This window comes from Saccoglossus kowalevskii, chromosome 2, assembly GCF_978046115.1.
Source record: "Saccoglossus kowalevskii chromosome 2, keSacKowa6.1, whole genome shotgun sequence".
Classification (NCBI taxonomy): domain Eukaryota; kingdom Metazoa; phylum Hemichordata; class Enteropneusta; family Harrimaniidae; genus Saccoglossus; species Saccoglossus kowalevskii.
The window spans coordinates 20,114,516-20,132,815 of NC_140642.1; the positions used below are offsets into that span (position 1 = coordinate 20,114,516).

The 18,300-nt window shown below is 38.1% G+C and overlaps 1 protein-coding gene across 1 annotated transcript; it reads right to left on the reverse strand.

The window, feature by feature from the left end:
* Nucleotides 1-13: 13 nt before the first annotated feature.
* LOC100371284 (transmembrane protein 151B-like) lies at nucleotides 14-18,250 on the reverse strand. The gene is made up of 3 exons (XM_002740801.3): nucleotides 17,873-18,250; nucleotides 17,140-17,542; nucleotides 14-1,717 (listed from the first exon to the last, which is right to left on the reverse strand). Exons 2-3 carry the CDS (start codon nucleotides 17,167-17,169, stop codon nucleotides 389-391), a joined length of 1,359 nt encoding a protein of 452 aa, XP_002740847.3. The 5' UTR covers nucleotides 17,170-17,542; nucleotides 17,873-18,250; the 3' UTR covers nucleotides 14-388.
* Between the last annotated feature and the right edge of the window lie 50 nt (nucleotides 18,251-18,300).

The window sequence follows — 18,300 nt, forward strand, 5'->3', positions numbered from 1 at the left end:
ACAGACAACATCGTTCTACACGGAAAACACATTTATTAGGACATTCCCCATGTGCATACTGAAAACAACTAATAGAACCTGCACGACTGGCTTTTGAATAGATATGAAAATCGACGTGACCATATACAAAAAAAGATACTCATAAAATTGCATTCTTCCGTCACAGCGAGACATCTTTTCAAATGTATTTGAATATAATACTGATAATGTTCCCAGCTAATTGTTCATCCACTTTGCATTATGTCATTTTCCAAAGTGCGCTGTGTGCTGTAAAAAGCCGGTAAGTTGACTTCATCATGATCACCACAGAGCCGATTGTCTCCAGACACAATATTGGCGTTTTGCATAAAACCATCTCAACTTTTTTTTTCAATTTCTCATCTACGTTTCATAGCGAAGTTTCGATTGGTAAAGTGCAGTATTCCTCATCCTCGTTCAAGGGCCCGCATTCTATAGGAGTCATCAAGCCGAGCACCACTTCGTAAGCTGGCGGCGAATCGTCGGGCAGATTGTTCAACGCCGTGGCGCTCTCTTGCATGCTGCGCGCTCCGCCACGTTGAACGAACTCCATTATAGGGGACGTCTCGTCGCAGTCATTCTCGTCACCTACGTCCTCCTCGGGTTCCGCGATGGCAACCGCGTGTCCGTTGCCAACGTTACTCCTACAGGAGACGCTGTGGCGTAACAGGTTGCCATTGGCGGCGTCCATTAGCAACGCCTCGGAATAACTCGGTGCGATATGATGATTGTTGCTAATTCGTAACTCCAGACTTCTACTGCTATCGACAGTGATGTCACGTGGTATATGCACACTTCCGTTCCAGTTTTCCATGGACGAATACGTGGAATAATTCGTCCCAAAAAGTTTTTCAATTTGGTAATGGACATAAGCTGTTTTAAATTCAATTAAGACACGGATCGGCCAAGACAATAGACAGATGGACAAGAACCAAAATATAATTAGTGAAACATACCATGGAAGCTTGTTTGATTCGGCAAAAGCAATCATGTGTTCTTTAAAATCCAAATCACTTAAGTTCATGCCCTCGCGTGTCTCCATGTAATCGTCCCTACCTTCGTTCTCCCCGAAGAACCGCGATCTCTGTGCTAAGTAGTCATTCTCGGCCTCCTCGTTGGCAAATATGAAACTTTTAGTAAATTTGATCTTGGTGGCTGGGTACGCTTCCAGTGCCACCAGGTCCCGTGAAATGTCCTTCACTCCACACTCGGAGAAGTCGAAAGCACCGAGAGATGAGTGAGAGTTCACCCTCTCGTAGTACTCCTGCGTGGTAGTATAGGCGTCCCCGTTGCGATATCGCGTCACCTGCCTAGTCCTACGAATATAATGGTAACATATCGCCCTCCACCACACGACGGGGTATGAGTCTCTCATTCGTTGCATCATATCGTACACAACAGCGACATCCTCTTTATACTGAAGTTCCACCCTGGTGTGACAATGCCAACACTCGATCAGGTACACCATATATATTAGTATGAGGAACGCGATGGGTATGTAGATGTACCCGTCGTCACATGGGCTCCCTGTCACGTAAACTGGAATACCACGGTAGTTGTAGGCTCGCATAGTTACGGTTGTTAGGCGACACCAACCTATAATTCCAAGACTGGCGTAAATCAGAACAGACAGTATTAAGCATTTCCAGTGCGTGTCTCTGCGAAGAGATCCACAGAAGCTTTGCCGGATTGGACGAATCTGTAAAAAAAAAAAAGAGATGAAGAGATAAACAAGATTATAAAATAATCAACAAGAAAATTTTCTCGGAATTGCAGGTAATGTGTGATAAAATGAGTTCATCGACGGGACAGTCGTTATTAGTCGACTCAATGTCGCTGGTAACCATTTTAACCTTTCTTGAAGAACGACCCGGATTACAAATGGCGGCGTCATGTTGGTTTCAAGACTCGGCGCACGTCAGACCCGACCTATGTGGCTATTACCTGTGTCTACAAACCAAACCCAGCGTTTTATTTCGACGTGAATCGTATCTATAGCAACCAATATAGACAAACAACAGTCGATTAATCTATTTCACACTCGCGTGTACAAACACTTCGTCGCAACACAAATTACGTTTTGCTCTTGAGCAAATAACACCATCTACTGATGTTCCTGCTAGAATTTTGTCAATCTAATTTTGTTGTCATGGTTACTTTCACGCCAATTTGCAGATTTGTCTATTTGTTATTTGATTTCATTACTTGTTAGTATGTTAGGATGTCTAATGAAATGAATGAAACGGGTCACGACAGATTCGCCCATGGCTTGCCCATTCACGTGACAACATTGCTGAAAATAATATGTACATTATATTATGTAATGCTTTTAACTTCAAAACATAGCCATGGAAACACATCTCAGGAAAGCATAATGAAAATAATAATTATTACATTATATATGAAATCGGAATGTGTTTACAAACTTTTAGTCATAAAATGAACATGATATTCAGTCGCCGACAAACTGAAATGCTATCATTGACTTCTTTAAATTTGAAAGTAGACTGATAACCACATTAATAACGACATATCTCGGTTACTATAAAGAGCGATCACGCAGTCGCAACTAACTCTACGTCGTTTTGCGATCTTTTAATCGAACATGAGAAGATTTCCCCAAATATGGTTCGTCTAGACAGAAATAACAATATCTCTAATCAATCATACAATCAATCAGTCAGTGTCAGTACATTCACGGAGGTATAGATGGCGATATTAGTCGTATCACGCAGGAAAGATAACGTCATGCACGTATTCGTTCTAGCAGCAGAGACAGTATGGCGTCTCGGTGGGAGGTGTAGGGGTGGTGAGCGATAGCTGACTACTCGATTTTCTTCAGCATCTATGTATTAGTACATTAAAAATCAAGGTGGCATGTAATGGCATCTTTACACATAAAGTTGTGTTTTAGTGATTCTATTACAAAAACAAACAAAACATTGCGAGATCGGAGCTACTTACTAATTAATATGCCCGAAACTTGTAGTCCAAAACAATCAAATGTATGCGTAGAATAATTTGCCAGTAATTAACTTGCTTTATATACGAAATGGCAAAACAAATGAATTGTACCTGCAGCTTTTTTAAAAGAAATAACAAGAAGTTAAATTACTTTATGGCTTAATTATATGTGCTGATAGCGTAGATACGAGAACTGAATGATTGTGTCGTCTCACAGGCACAGTAACATGGCGAGTGACTGTTCTAGATCACTGGCCGGTGATATCATGGTACTATGTTTACAAAGATATTTACAACCGGAGAAATCTACTCGAGGAAATGAACCAAACATTATTTGATCTGTGTCCACGTGATCCACTGATCAGTACGATTACACCGGGTGATTTTAGCGATTCAATAATATTGTTTCGAACATCTTGAAATGTAAAGCTAATTTCCACAATTACTAATTGCATCGTCACAAAGTATTCCTGGGCCAGTGTACGGCTGATCATTGTTAGAATGCGAGGGATATGTAAGTTTTATTTATTAGCTAATTTGGGAAAGGCAACCATTTGTAAAGCCTATGACAATTCATCATCGTACATGATTAAAAAATAGCATGCTATAGCTCAATACAGTTTTTTTCTCGTCTTACAATACGCAGTACGCCTGACTGTTATCAATTTATGTCAGCGAGCATTGAACGTGACAGCTAGTCAGCGCACGGCATGTTTACCCCCCAAACATCGTGTCTGACTGAAATATTAGTGCATGATACTACCTAATCAGACTGAGGCAACACAATTAGAAAAGCCATTCCCTTTCACATGGTAAATTGTCTATCAAATCGGGGTAATGTATAATGTTGTTCAGTGATGTAGTTCGGATGACCACATGGTGATTACTATCCCCGTGCAAGTATTAGTGTTAGGTGTGCTTGGTATTCACTTGCCAAAACCTACCATTATTCAACCACAGGGACTGTGATTCAACAAACGATCATACAGCATATTGCATTCGAGACACGTGCCTCTCTGAATGCAGTCCCATACATGTGTCAGCTTAACTCACATTGTGCACGTGTACTATAAATCTTGATGCGTAAAAGTGGAATTGAGAGTTTTGATTTGCCATCACAAAGCCACCAGGCAAAGCAGTAAACTGTGAATCATTCCAAAGTGACAGCCGACACAAATAGAAAAGCTTGTGCGTTGCATGGTAATGATGGGCAGAAAAAATGTACGTTTGCATTAAAGGAAACTTGTGGATTAACGATCCGGGAAAATGTCAAATAATTCCCCCCGCGATCGTACTGACGATATACATTAGGACTTAAAGCTACTTTTGTTTGACGCAGTGTACAATGTAGTCACCTGCGTACAATAACAAGCACGGGACACGATATAAAGTTAAACCTACTTAGTTTAGTCCAACTCGTCCCCTAAAGCCAGGATAGCTGTGTCGCTGTAACTTTTCATTATAGTCCGAATGATTTCTCATTCCAAAGAAACTCGGGTAAAAAAAAAAAACGGACAGCGTCATTCACAACGAAGCAGCTGCTGAACAGCGTTAATGGGAATTCCTAATGCGCATCCATGTCATGTGTTAAGGTGTATCGTTTCCATACCTCTAGTATAAATTATGCCGATTCCATTTGATTATAGAATTCCCAAGAATATACAGTATTATTCTTAAATGATGTAAATAAATGATAGATTGAAATCAATTGTTGTAATGGAGCGAACGGGGGACTACGGTATCTATTACTGGACATAGATGATGATGTATCAGTTAACATATTCTGTACATACGAATATAGAAACGAATGTTTATTGTAATCATATTTTCAAACAACGTCGATGAAGTCTTCCATCATCTAGAGACACGCAACGACTCAAACAGATTCGAATTTATGCAGCGACATCATAGAAATACACTACAATGCGTCCACATCAAGTACTAACAGCTCATGACATCGATGATTTATTGTGGATGGTGATCATTTACTAATGTGTTGGAGGATTCGCCCGATAAAATCTGGCATCTCTTTACCAAGTAATAAACTTTAATCTGAAATGGCCGCCGAGTTCTCGTTGGAAGAGAAAAGCCGCGAGACTCAGGCTTATTTTCACACATTCACTGTCGTCTGTTCCAAATACCGTGGTTACATGGGTCAGCAGAACATTCGAAAATTATTCGCGTGGCTCTCCGCTCTTAACGAGATTTCAGCGGCCATTTAACAATAAAGTATATTCAGCGTTGGCTATACGAACAAGCATAATACGGGTAATTCTGTATGAGAACAACTGACATAAATACCAAACAAAAATCCTCACAAAGAGAGAAGATAACACTCACATTCTCTCAATACCCACTAAGAAAAACTCTTCATCGTTATGACATGAGTCAAGAATATGTGACCCAATTTACCGACGATCCATCACTACTTTCTCATCACATCTCAGCTAGTACGTGGGGGTTGTACGTGTTAGTTTTAGACAGCTGTTATTTTATTCAAGAACTACAACTTAAGTCAGTAATCAAAACATGTCATTTCTATCATCTCATGGGTATAGCTTGGCATTGCTTTGATGCAGTTTGAATTCATGATTTATAACACACAAGGTAATGAGTACTCTGCTAATTGTATGCAGTACGTTAAGAGAGTAATGATCTAATATACTAAAGACATACCCGAGGGTAACATTACACCTTGATGCTTTACATGACATTAGGTACACACAAACTTTCTAATTTGAAATGTCTCAAAGACAATCATGTTGATTTATACACACGAAAAATGCTTAAATATCATGACATACATAAGACGTCAATATTCACAAGTGGAGCAATTTGTGCTCACTTTGTTCGGAACATCTGACATCACTTCATGTATACCATAATGGATTCATATTTCGTTCTTTTATTGATTTGAATATGTTGTTAATTGTCTTGTTTCTGTAGATTTATTTTTGGTTCTTGAATTCCTTGTAAGACACGAACTATGCTTGGATATGTTATTTCTAATTTATTCAAAGTTTTGAATATTCCAATTTATTCTATATATAAAGAATAAATGAAGCTTCAGGGCCACATAATGTAACATTCCCAGTGTTTTAAAAGAGGTAATGTCAATCCTTCGAATTGCACCATGGAATCATGGGATTGCACATTCTACATTAATGTTTAATTGTAATTTCTGTCAGGTTCGGTACATTTGCTTTGTGGTCAGGCTCACAGCAACATGCGCGGTAATCTGTTTTTCTATAGTACATTTATCAGCAAAATGGTCACTGAATGACAAGTGCGCATGACTGGCTGCGTAAAACGTCACCAGAGGTTGTCAGCAACACGTGACACCCGATGGTGGATAAGCGAGCACGGATCCGTGGATAAACGAGCACGGACCCAACTTGTCGCGTTCCATATCAACGTAACCATAATTTTCAGCTTGAGTGCACTTAATGGAACGCCATTTATTATTAAATTCGATTCCAGCTCCAAGCCTCAATTCGCTGAAAATTTACAATACATTTCGCTCTGTTATCACTATTTTTTTTATCGAAATTCGTTGCGTGTTTTCGGATATTTTAATTATTGGATTGTATATTACAGCATTGCGTTCTTAGAAGAGAAATAGTTTGCATTTTAAAAACGATTAAAGCTGATAAGAATAAAAGCACAGTGATTAAAATCACTGGTAAAACGAATAATGTACAAAATAACTCCTATGGGTATGCGGACCTCTTATAGAGGGAAATATATCATTCACTATGTACTGGCGTTACACAATGTTCATATCATATATACGATACTCGTCGTGATTTGGTTATATTTATTACTGGTATTAAATTCGAAGCGAGAAAGCTGGTAATAAAAGAAAACAGTTTCATTCGCAATTACGCGCGCATTACACCTAAGGCCGTTAGCGGACATTTTATTGTTTTCTTTTTTTCTCAGCACGAGATTTCTGTTCCGATAAAAACTGTCTGAATTTTGTTTAAACTCTCCCATATATTATCATAAATAAATATTGACCATAATTTTTTCCTAATAGTTCGTGACAACCATAAATACCCATCTTATAACGATACACAATTTGTTTTCTTTACCAGATGAGCGAACACAATGCTTCCGGGGATGTGATGAGAAATTTGTACCATATGAACCAATGGGTAATGTCTCAAAAACGACATTTTCATGGATCTTCTACCCAATTTTGTGGGAAAACTAGTTTGTTATGTATACAAATATGACTGAGTTTTGTGAATAACAGCAAACAATGATACCACAATTTATAAAAATGGAAATCTGACAACAAGAACAAAGAGTAGCAGCAGCAGCAACAGCAGTGTCATTAGGACGCATCAGGGTCCATCTGAGTTCACGTTAAACTTTTAATCCAATACATATTTCTGTACACCTGCAAACCTCTTGACTCCGTGGGACAATGTAAAGTGTCCTCTCTCGCTCATCATTATTACAACTCACTTAAAACCATGAATGTACACGTATAAATTTTAATTGTTGTGAGTTTAATATACCAAGATATTGTTCTGATACTTGGTTTCCCTGGTGATGATTACCTACTTCCACACCTTGTCGGGGCAAGGTATTTGCAAGCTAATGGTTCTTCGATTTAGAAAATGAAAACACGCCTCCGACTAATAGTTTGCCGAGCATTAATTGGGTGCTACTTGGCCGAGCAGCTAATTAAAGGGCAAACAAGTAAAGTAATTGATGCACAAATGCTTTTCTTGCTCTTTTTTATCGCTTGCACGTCCCCACTCAGACAACCATAGACAACACTTGTGTTATTCCATGAACACTTACATTTCTCTCTGAATTATTCTCTTTGTTTTAAGTACGTGAAAGCAACACAATATCCATTTCTTTTTGTTCGCGCATATTTCAGTCGTTCGCTACGATCATTAAAATGTCATGCCGGCGTTCAATCACGTAATTCAATTGGGATTGTTAAGTCTCGTTCTTGCGACTCGCATTTTTTTCGCTGCTGTCTTTTCTTTGACGACTTTGAACAAAATAAAAAACTATTGCGTAACTTTTATACATTACTAAAAATAGAAATAAAAAAGAGAATTCTGATATTTAAATTTGGTGAGTTCATATTATCGGCGAAAATGAAATGAACATCAGGAAATAACAGAAATGAGCATATATCTTTGTAGCAGCTGAGGAAGTGTTTTCGTTGTGTTATGCATTCAGCAAAGAAATTGATACAATACAGCGATGCCTCATCCTTGTCTCTGTGTTCGCAATCGATTTCGTTGATGGAAATACCGTGTTGATAAATTCAACGGAAATCTCTATCTACACAAATAATCAATTAATGACCACGTATTTAGTAATCCAAGGTGGAAACCCGTTTTTTGGCTTGATAATTCTTTATAATAAATACAAGCGTACAAAATAGAGAAGAATTTTGTTTGCTCTTTTTCTCCCTCCTCGCCCGCTCGGCTCTCGCTCCGCCTCACATAACCAGTAGGATCCCTCCCGAATTGTAATAACTGTTCAAAGCTAAGTGGTGTGAATTGAAGGCGTAAATTCGACGATACCTCGTGGGACTTAGCTGTAAAAGTAATCATATACAGCCAATCGGGGAATTTTAAAAGAATGAACCATAAAAGATTATTCTGTACCGAATAACCGCACCTACTCAAATGAGGGGGAAAATAAAATATAAGGCGCTAGTAGAGCTTCTCAGGGTGGGAAAGCTGATGAGATGATGACTCATCAATAGCATAAAATTTACCCCTTTCAAAGCATCTGCGAAAAATTGAGTTGACATTTTCTGCTGACTTCATCTGAGTGCATGAATGCAAAAATTGTTTCCCAGTCATCCAATCTCTCATTGATGTGTTGTTGCTTCGACCGGGATTAATAACTGTTTGTTTTCTTTTCATTTCGCGAGATAATCATTTCTATTGTGTTGGCAAAAACAACTATAATAAGTCAAAAGAATGCACACATTCGACGTGATATTAGGACATATGCATAACATTCGCCGCGTGCGAATGGATGGTTTAAATTAAATCACCATAACATTATATGAAAACCCGAAGTAACGCAGTTTAATCAGAAGGTAAATGTACACATTGAAAATTGACTCTGATATTTCTATGCAATAATAACACACAACAATGCCGACTAAAAGTTTGTTTAAAAAACAGAGCTAAGAATTCTGCGGCCGAGACTGCAAATGTGCGTCAACTGGCGCGCTTCAATTTCACGTCGAAGTAGCACAAATTAGCACACGATTCGCTAGTCTAGTTAGTACGTAAAATTTGTGTTGTTTTGGTTAATCGCGATATTTGGACATTAAGTAATTGGTCGATTCCGACGACTCAATATTGGGTGATATCGTCAGCGTGTGTAGTCCTTTACACTGCTTTTATCGATATGCATATATTAACGTCGTGTACAACTTCCGCTCCAACCAATTGTATGTCTGATAAGGAACTCAGCATCCATCGAAACAGATTAAGTAGACTCAAGGACTGTCCACTGAGAAATAATCTATATCTTAGTCGAACTGTTTTTTTTTCAGATTTCGTGACTAGAACCGTTAAAAGTCGTAAATTGCGATATGAAACGCAAATCACATATTTGGCGGAAGTTCAATCGACTTGTTCATGTGACACTGGTATTTTATAAACCATGGGGGAATAAACTTGTGTTCTGTGTCGTTTTCTTTCCCTTCCGCATGATTTATACTTTACTTAAAACAAAAATACGTGGCTTTTAAAAATAGTTAAACATGCATATGATAATACATGGTCCCACATATGTATATAAATGACCGTTCTAGTGTAATAAATGACTAGTTAATATAAACGCATTTGCAATACATATTACGCCCTCAATCAACACAGAGGAATATAGCTATGGTCTGCAACGCGTATTCCTTCAATTTAATGGCGAGAAAAGAACATTTTAGGAGAAAAAGTATCCATATATATACGATTCCACTTTTTTCCGATAATTGAAATAATTTCAAATTTATTAAATGATAATTCAAGAAAACTGCACATTTGAAAATGCTTAGAAACCCTAGTTCGGTGATAATGTGTAATGTCTTAGAGTGTAGTAGTTTTTTTATGACCAAATTTGTTCAAGTTCATTTGATCGAACAAATCACTCCAATCTCGCCCAGTGATTTGCTGTGGGGAATAAGCAAAATGACCCTGATTTGAATGAATAAAAAAAGTGGTAATTTTTTTGGTTTAATGCCATTAAAAAGCAGTAATTGGCTTAGTTGTATGTGAAATGGGTTTCCAATGAAGAAGAAATGGGGACTGGAATTTTGTGGAAAAATTGACGCTCCTCTTAGGCGATGCAGAACACAAACATACAAGGAAAATATTCACGCATATCAAACAGAAGATAAATACGGAATCCCCGTTATTAAAAAATCGATAAAATGAAGCCTCAAAGTGAATCCGTTTGAACAGAGGCTTCCGAGTCTAAAGCTGAATTATACATTGTGTCCTCTTCCTGCTGTCTATTCACAGTTTTAACGACCAAAGTTCATGAACTTTGACCGACACAAGAAAAGGAAGTAATAAAATGCAATTATTAACTTGAAGGACTGAAACGAATATGTAATGAGCCTGACTATGTGTGTGTGTGTTTGTTTGTTTGTTTGGAGATTGACGACTACCCGGAGCTAACGTCATTTCGCAAGATTACACAAATCTCCACGTGTTATTATACCTATATTTGAACATATATGTCATATTGGAACATTACCAGCGGAAACACACTCACCGAGACGGTGAGATGAAAACAAATATATCAGCAATTTTAATTTGTTTCTTCATCTTAGGAATTTCCTAGAAGTAATTTGATTTGATTTTGTTATTACAAAGTTTGTGATTATATGCACAATAGTAGCGTGTGATAAAATGTGACTTAATTGGCAGATTCAATAAAAACACACAAATTCACTGTAATGTATAATTAAACAATTTAGTCATATTCTTGATTAATCTAAACGTCAATGAGTAATTTAATTTGATTATTTTTTGTGCTCAGTAAATACGATTATTATATTTACCGTGATTGTTTGCGTCTAGGCAGACTATATAGACTCATGCCAGGCGAGGGGTTCGGACTAAAGCCCCCTGTTTTTTTCCTGGAGGGGTTTTATCCTACGCAATTCAGGCGATCTAGTCCGAAGAATATCTATGTTTATTTATTGTACAATCCTTGTATATTGACCTTTCGTGGATAAAATCTACACACATAGGCACTTTATTGTCATAATTGCGGCAGGGAATCACTGATGTCATATTCATATATATCCAATTATGGGTTATGTAGTTATCTATAATCCGACGAAAAAGAAATTGACATGAGCGTGATGGGAACTGTTTACAGCAGCTAGACATGAAAAGAAATGAGCGCCATTGTTAGGATACATTATAAACACTACATGGGCCTTTAAGACCTAAAGAAAATCTTCATTCTATTACCCGTACAATTCTAAAAATAAACCATAGCATCCTCTCGGCGCTATATATGTATCAAATATGCGCATGCGCAGTCAACGCCATTCCCTGCCCTTTACATGGGAACATGGTGATGGCGACTGGAATGAATTCAGGATTATTTGCGTCGTGATTCACTGACTTGGTGTAAACCCAACTGAATGTTCGACACCGGGGCGTCTGTAGCTTCGTATGTACATGTTTATAACCAAGTATATATCTTTTGCGAATAAATAAAAGTAATCAGCTTTGAATAATTAAACCAGTAGAACTAATTAGAGAGTATTCACTTACATTTATCAAGATGGTCTTTTAGAACGCTGGTTTCAAAAAATAATTAATTTGTCTTGCATATTAGTGTGGTACGATCGCACCCTTTACCATGACGTCACGCCCTAGCATCTTATATAGATGTAGTAACGGTAGCTACCGTATGGATCAATCAAAACAAATATCGTGGATATCACTAATCTAAAAAGATTTGCTGCACACATCAGACCTTATTAAGGATATGACCTAAACATAGCGCAGGCATACTATTGCATGAGCAGTGAAGTTTAAAAAAAAAAAAAGAAATACACAAAACTTTGACGTATAATACAATGTTGTAGGTCCTTAAGGTACATTACCGTCATTACACATAGCTTGCATAACGACATGTAACTACGAGTGGACAGCGATGAAACCAAGCTAATAATCACCGTAATCTTGACATAGTCACGTGTGAATACATTGTATAGCGGATAACTAGATAAGTCGTGTATTTTTATCGTCTTTTAGCACAAGTCAATCAAGACCATAATCGATATCTGTCCAAATATTCAATTCTTTACATTGTGATCTATATATTATAGCTCTTACGGCGAATTAACGTCCAAACCTACGTCACGCGTGGCTTTCACAAGAGTCGAGTCTTATTGTTAACGAATACAAATAATTATAAGCGCCACACTCTGATACTTAGCGGCAGCTCCCGATGCATAAGCCCTTCCGGCGAATGCCGACCGTTTCCATGGCAACTCCGTATATCAACTGAATGCCCCAAGAATTAAATAAATTGTTATGATCTTGTTTTATTAATGAATAATGTCCTCAAACGTTGATTTGGCGTCCATGGAAGTGAAAGTTAGATTAAAAGAAACGAATGTCGTGCCATTATTCTTTTCACACTGCGGCAACTCGTAATGGGAGCCCGGGTCACGTACAAGCATATATCACAATGAACTCGATAAAACGCAACAGTAATGACGATTTCGGTGAGACAATGTTCGACGCCAACATCGATTTGTTTCATTTCAATGTGATGAAAAGCAAGAACTATGAACTCTAAATGGGCATAGATATGAGTAATGAACCCCATACATGACGAGATCGCCGTAAAATTTACGATTAAATCAAATAAGATGCGAAGTAATCTAGGTATAATATTTCTAGTTGAATTCCGAATACACACATGTACGGCTCTCATCAACGCGCCCTGGAAAGCATTCATAGCTACCCTGCCCAGACTGTATGCACACTTACACGGGAACATGGAGTGCTATTCACCCAGTCGTAATTGCGCTATAATAGCACAGTCGCGTCGTGCTTTGCTTACGTGGATAATGATGTATAATTGGAATTTGACACAATATACCTAGAGATACAGGCAGGGTCGACACAGTTACAGTTAAAATGTCAGAAGAGTTAGTAGGACGTCATCGAATGCCTTATTTATCGTTTGCAGACACCGACGTTCTAGGCGTATGTCGGTGATCTACAATAAAGCTAATATACGTACATATAGCATCGACAAGGGGGGCATCACAGATCCCATCACGGCACACGTGCGTCGTAATATACAATTTAAGTCACGGCGTTAGTGGTGATATATATACGTCCAAGAAAAGCAACCGACAACACATAACACTGAAATGGAGACGTCAAATTTCATCTTAGCTGTTCTGCGACGGAGACGACATATTAACGGCGTGATGCAGGCTTGTCTGACTTTGATAGATTGCGGCACAAAGAAAAAAAAGCCGTTTTTGCAAATAATTAAATACACATCTCAGATTTTCGAATATGTGTCTGAAAAGCTAGAACACACAGCGTTCCTGCAAACGCACGGGAGAAGGGGGGGCACGTCTAATAAACTATAGCTATACAAACAAAATGAACTCGGCTCATCGAAAATAAGAACAACCCACGTGTTTTCTATTGATGATAATCCATATTATTATTATATTGCGAATTAATAACGTGTTCATAGTAACGAGAATATAACTTGAAAATACACGTTTACTGAAAATGCGCCAACTGTCACGTGGGCATTCGAAGCCTCAGAGCGTGACCATATAATTGGGTTAAAATGACCTGTTCGAGATAAAATGAAACATATTCCAATGAAGTGAATCTGAATTTTTTGGTGCATTATTTAATTCAAATTGAAGCTCTTGACGGCTCAATTATCCATGAATATATTCAGTCTGGCGGAATTACTTTTAAATAATATGCAATTCCATTAAACTTATTTGGAGTAATGTCACATCTTATTAAAACTTCACATTAAACGTATATCAGAAAGGCCTACTGGCATTAGGAAGTTAATAGTTTTTATTTTGAACACAAGTATATCGGCGAGGGGTCGGCTACAATCCCCAGACAAATACATTCATCGACGCATTCCGTGAACAATGGCTACGTATTTAACCACATAGATGTCAAATATGTTTCCAGCCAATTTTTTGGTTCAAAACATGTTGCACATTATTTTTCAATCTCTTAATTTATGACAAAATAAATAAATATAATTTTCCACTGTCTGCAATTCTTGATCAAAATAGTTGAAAAAAAATTAAAAATAGTTATTCGGGTTTGGGAAAAGGAGATAACAGGTGAGGTGAACACATAGTGAACGCCTGACTTATTGCGCAGAAAATACTGCGCAACGAAAGCCGTTCGTTTTGAATGTTTAATATATGATATAGAAGAAAAGTGTCTATTCATTCATTACAAAATCAGAAATTCATAGAATTTTCTTCTGATTAATTAAATACAATTCACAAAAAGCCATATACACCATTAATCAGTTGTGTGTGTTTTCCTTCAATAATTTATAACTATGTGACATTAAATTATTGTTACATATCACATGTAAGTTGATTACATACATTATTATTATCGACATTACTAACTACAGTTTGTAGGTGGGTAGGTAGTGACGACACGTCCGTTGTCTGTGTGTCCTGTGAGCACGCACATTTACTGAAAATTGCCATTACATTCAATAACCAAATGTTACGGGAAAATGAAATTGATAATTTTCAAATTGTTAACGACAAATAACAGACCATAGTCAGCTTATATTTCTTTTATCCATGTCGGTATTTATTGGCATGGTTCGTTGTCGTACTTAGTTAGATGCGATATCAACATTTGATCTCCAGCTTGGAATTGTGGGGGTTGGACGCGGTAGTGTGACTCTTATACGGTTCGTCAAAGTCACGTAAATACCCCCTTCTCGTGTATCTCAATAGACATGTACGTACCGCAGAAATATTTGTCCAATGCAAAGTTGCCATAGCAATCATGATTTTCGTTCATTATGAAAAGACTAATTTTGGGAATAAATCCCAATTTTTATTTTTGAATTATCCCCACTATATGTGCTATGAAATTGTTACAAATATAGACAGCCTTACTTCCAAGTTCTGGCAGTGACATGTCGTATTAGTTATAATGTGCTGTGTATACACGGTTTCTTGGCAGATGACACACCCTCGACCCATTCTAATCCGGAACATCACGTCAAGTTAACGAAGACTTAAGATGTCCATTTATTACTAAGTGATACCCATTGACCCCCTCCATCAGAAGAAAGTGTAGAAAACGAACATTGTACATACAGACTGTTTATCATTTTAGTGTATAATACTGATGTGTATTATAGTAAAATACGTTGATGTCAACATTTTTAGCATTTTCTACGTATAGTTTACACGTAGGGACACGTGGGCATTACGAATCCTATTACTTTTGCCTCCTCTTCAAATATTCAATAGTGATTACCCCCCACTAATCCACTGATAGAAAACTTGAACTCGATTACAACGTAGAACTCATTGTGCCGTTCACTCCGTGATGATAATGTAACCTAGACGATGCGATTGGGATTGCGATCACGATCTTTTCAAAAACAGGAATAACGATCACCCAGGGCTTGTTTCATAATAAGAAACTTGATATTCGTTGTTCTTCCAATCAATCTCCCTTTTCATTACTATCGCTTTGAGGCTCTTTTCTAGAGAATGGTCTATAACACTTCATGTGAGGTGGGATTGGAATGGGTGGGAGCGGGCAGATTAAGGTTTACGTGTTGAACTGCCAGCCTATGTCCCTGAATCCTCGTTCCCACCCTCGGTAAAAGCTGAATATTTTATTGATCGTCGTATCCGTACTATTCTTCGACCACTCTATGTAAAATAAACGATAAAACAAATAATGAAAATAACGATAGTATTGGGAAATTGTGTCTCGGTAATATAATAACATCGGCGGCGTCGATAAACCGACGTCAAATAAAAACACAATGACGCGACTGCGAATAGACATTTCTACCGATGTAGGCTGTGTATACGAGCTCCATCGTTAAAGTGGAAAAGATCTTAGACTGCGTCAGCTGGCCTCGTTCGACACCGGAATTATCTCGTCATACTGTACATGATGGGTGAGTTCGTTCCGTTGCTCGGGCAACGCCGTATAAGAAGAATGTCAACTATATTTTTTGTATTTCATATTCAGTGTATAATAAGACGATAATACACATACAAAGGGCGGATGAATTCAGACTGATACTTATTCCACGCGTGGAAATGGGGAGCGCGGCGCCGAGTTGTCACAAGTTGCTTTTAAATTGATGGCTACAGTCCGTGATCACGCGCGTTGTTTCGTGACAGTAATAACACATTCCGCGAAATAATTCTTACACATATTCCAGTGCATATAAATATTTGAGATATATTAAAAAATATTAAATTATAATAACGAACTTTGTGTGAATAGGAACGTGAAATCCATACATTTATTTGTATCCGTCTGTGATACAATGTGCGGATAACGTCTCCGAAACATCGCCAACGCGCAAGGAAATTGAAAGCTAGCTAGCGTCAAAGCGCCTCGCCGCGTCGAGTTCGATACGGGTCCCACGCGACGCACACAACGCGTGTATAATACGTACAACATGTGACGGCCGTGGCATTCGTAGAAGAATGCGTTCTACTACGATGTATTACTTATTAGTGAAAGGTTGGTGATAACCGACATTAGCTGTGACGGAAATCGTATACGAGTTGCCTGTGCGGGGAGGTGGATGTGATTAGCGAATACACGTTTGTGTATTATGAGCGAATTCTTTTAAATGAGAACAACTTTTGAAATTAAACATAATACTAAAGCTAGTTAATAGGTTAACATTGTAAGACGACAACGGAACGAATGACCTTCCATACATACAAATACAGTTAATTGGAATACACACAGTAAACTACATATTCTACTGAATAAAACGAACACTGCCCTTAACCCTTAAGTGGCGTTTTCTATATATATCAATGAAACGAGTGCCGTTGAAATGAACAAAACACCTAACACAGGTGTACTCGAAGAAAATATGCAATATCATTACCTCGTTCTGATTTTCCGTAGCATTGCTCATTTTTCGCCGTCAGTTAAAACTTCAGACATGTCTTTCCCCTCAACGCGTCGGTCCAGCCAGCGAGTATACGTATATATACATATACAACTAAGACAGCCACAGCGATGTGAGTTAAGGCAACGGCAGTGCACGGTCAACTCACGCCACGATCACAAATAAATGCGAGTCACAGCATTGTACGTTCGTTAATACGACGAGATATTTTACGGTGATGTATCATGTATTCTCAGTACCCAGGCTGCCATTTTACGTTATACACGACAATGAATAATTCCACGGGAAATTTAGAAAATGTAATTGTGAAACTCCAAAGTGGCTCGATAATACGTCTTCATTAAGTGCCTACATGTGTGCCATCAGCAATTACCATCACCTAGACAAAGTGCAGAAAACAGAATTTACGTAATTATTTGCAAGTACTCGAGATACTATTGTAGCTAAGTTGTTACCAATTAAGCCCAAACCGATAAATACATTATTATCCTGTGAACCCAGTAGTTTAATCTGAATGAGGAAACCCGTAGTGGGCAATTCACCCAGTATATTTACATACGAATTGAGGCAACGGTGATTTACAGAGTGCAACCATGCTTTTACAACAACACAAAAACCCGTGTTGACACAAAACCAGAAGCAAATATACTTTGGAGAAAAAAAATGATTTCTTAAAAGCTTGCCAATCAGAATTATCTATCATACTAACCTTCGTGTCCACTTCGGGTCTTCTTACTCGTGTAAAGCATATACCCGTATACAATGATGACGGCTTCTCGAGGGCCGATCCACTGCCGTGAATGTTATTCGCTTACTGGATCGTAGCGGCGGCGGCGACGGCTTACTAGTATGTACATGGATGTGCTCATCAAAGCGCAGCTTTACGTTGTATTAGTTGGCCGGTCACGGCGGGGGTATTAAATTGCTACTAGCTTCATTGACATGCATATATTAAAAGATGTAGCAGCATATCTACATCGGCATATTCCCCTGACTACTTAACCCGACATCATTCTTAATAGAGACTTGGGTGAATGCATAACAAGCATGTAGGCCACAGTCTATACACCATACGTAGACTCTAACACACATCGCAAACCATCATGCTTGACCGATTAATATTTAAACGCAAGCGCA

Coding starts and splice junctions, on each gene's coding strand:
- LOC100371284 (XM_002740801.3), bottom strand. CDS start 17,169: ATGAGCAATGCTACGGAAAATCAGAACGAG. Junction 1,718..17,139: donor CTACGGAAAATCAGAACGAG/GTAATGATATTG, acceptor TTTTTTTTACAG/ATTCGTCCAATCCGGCAAAG.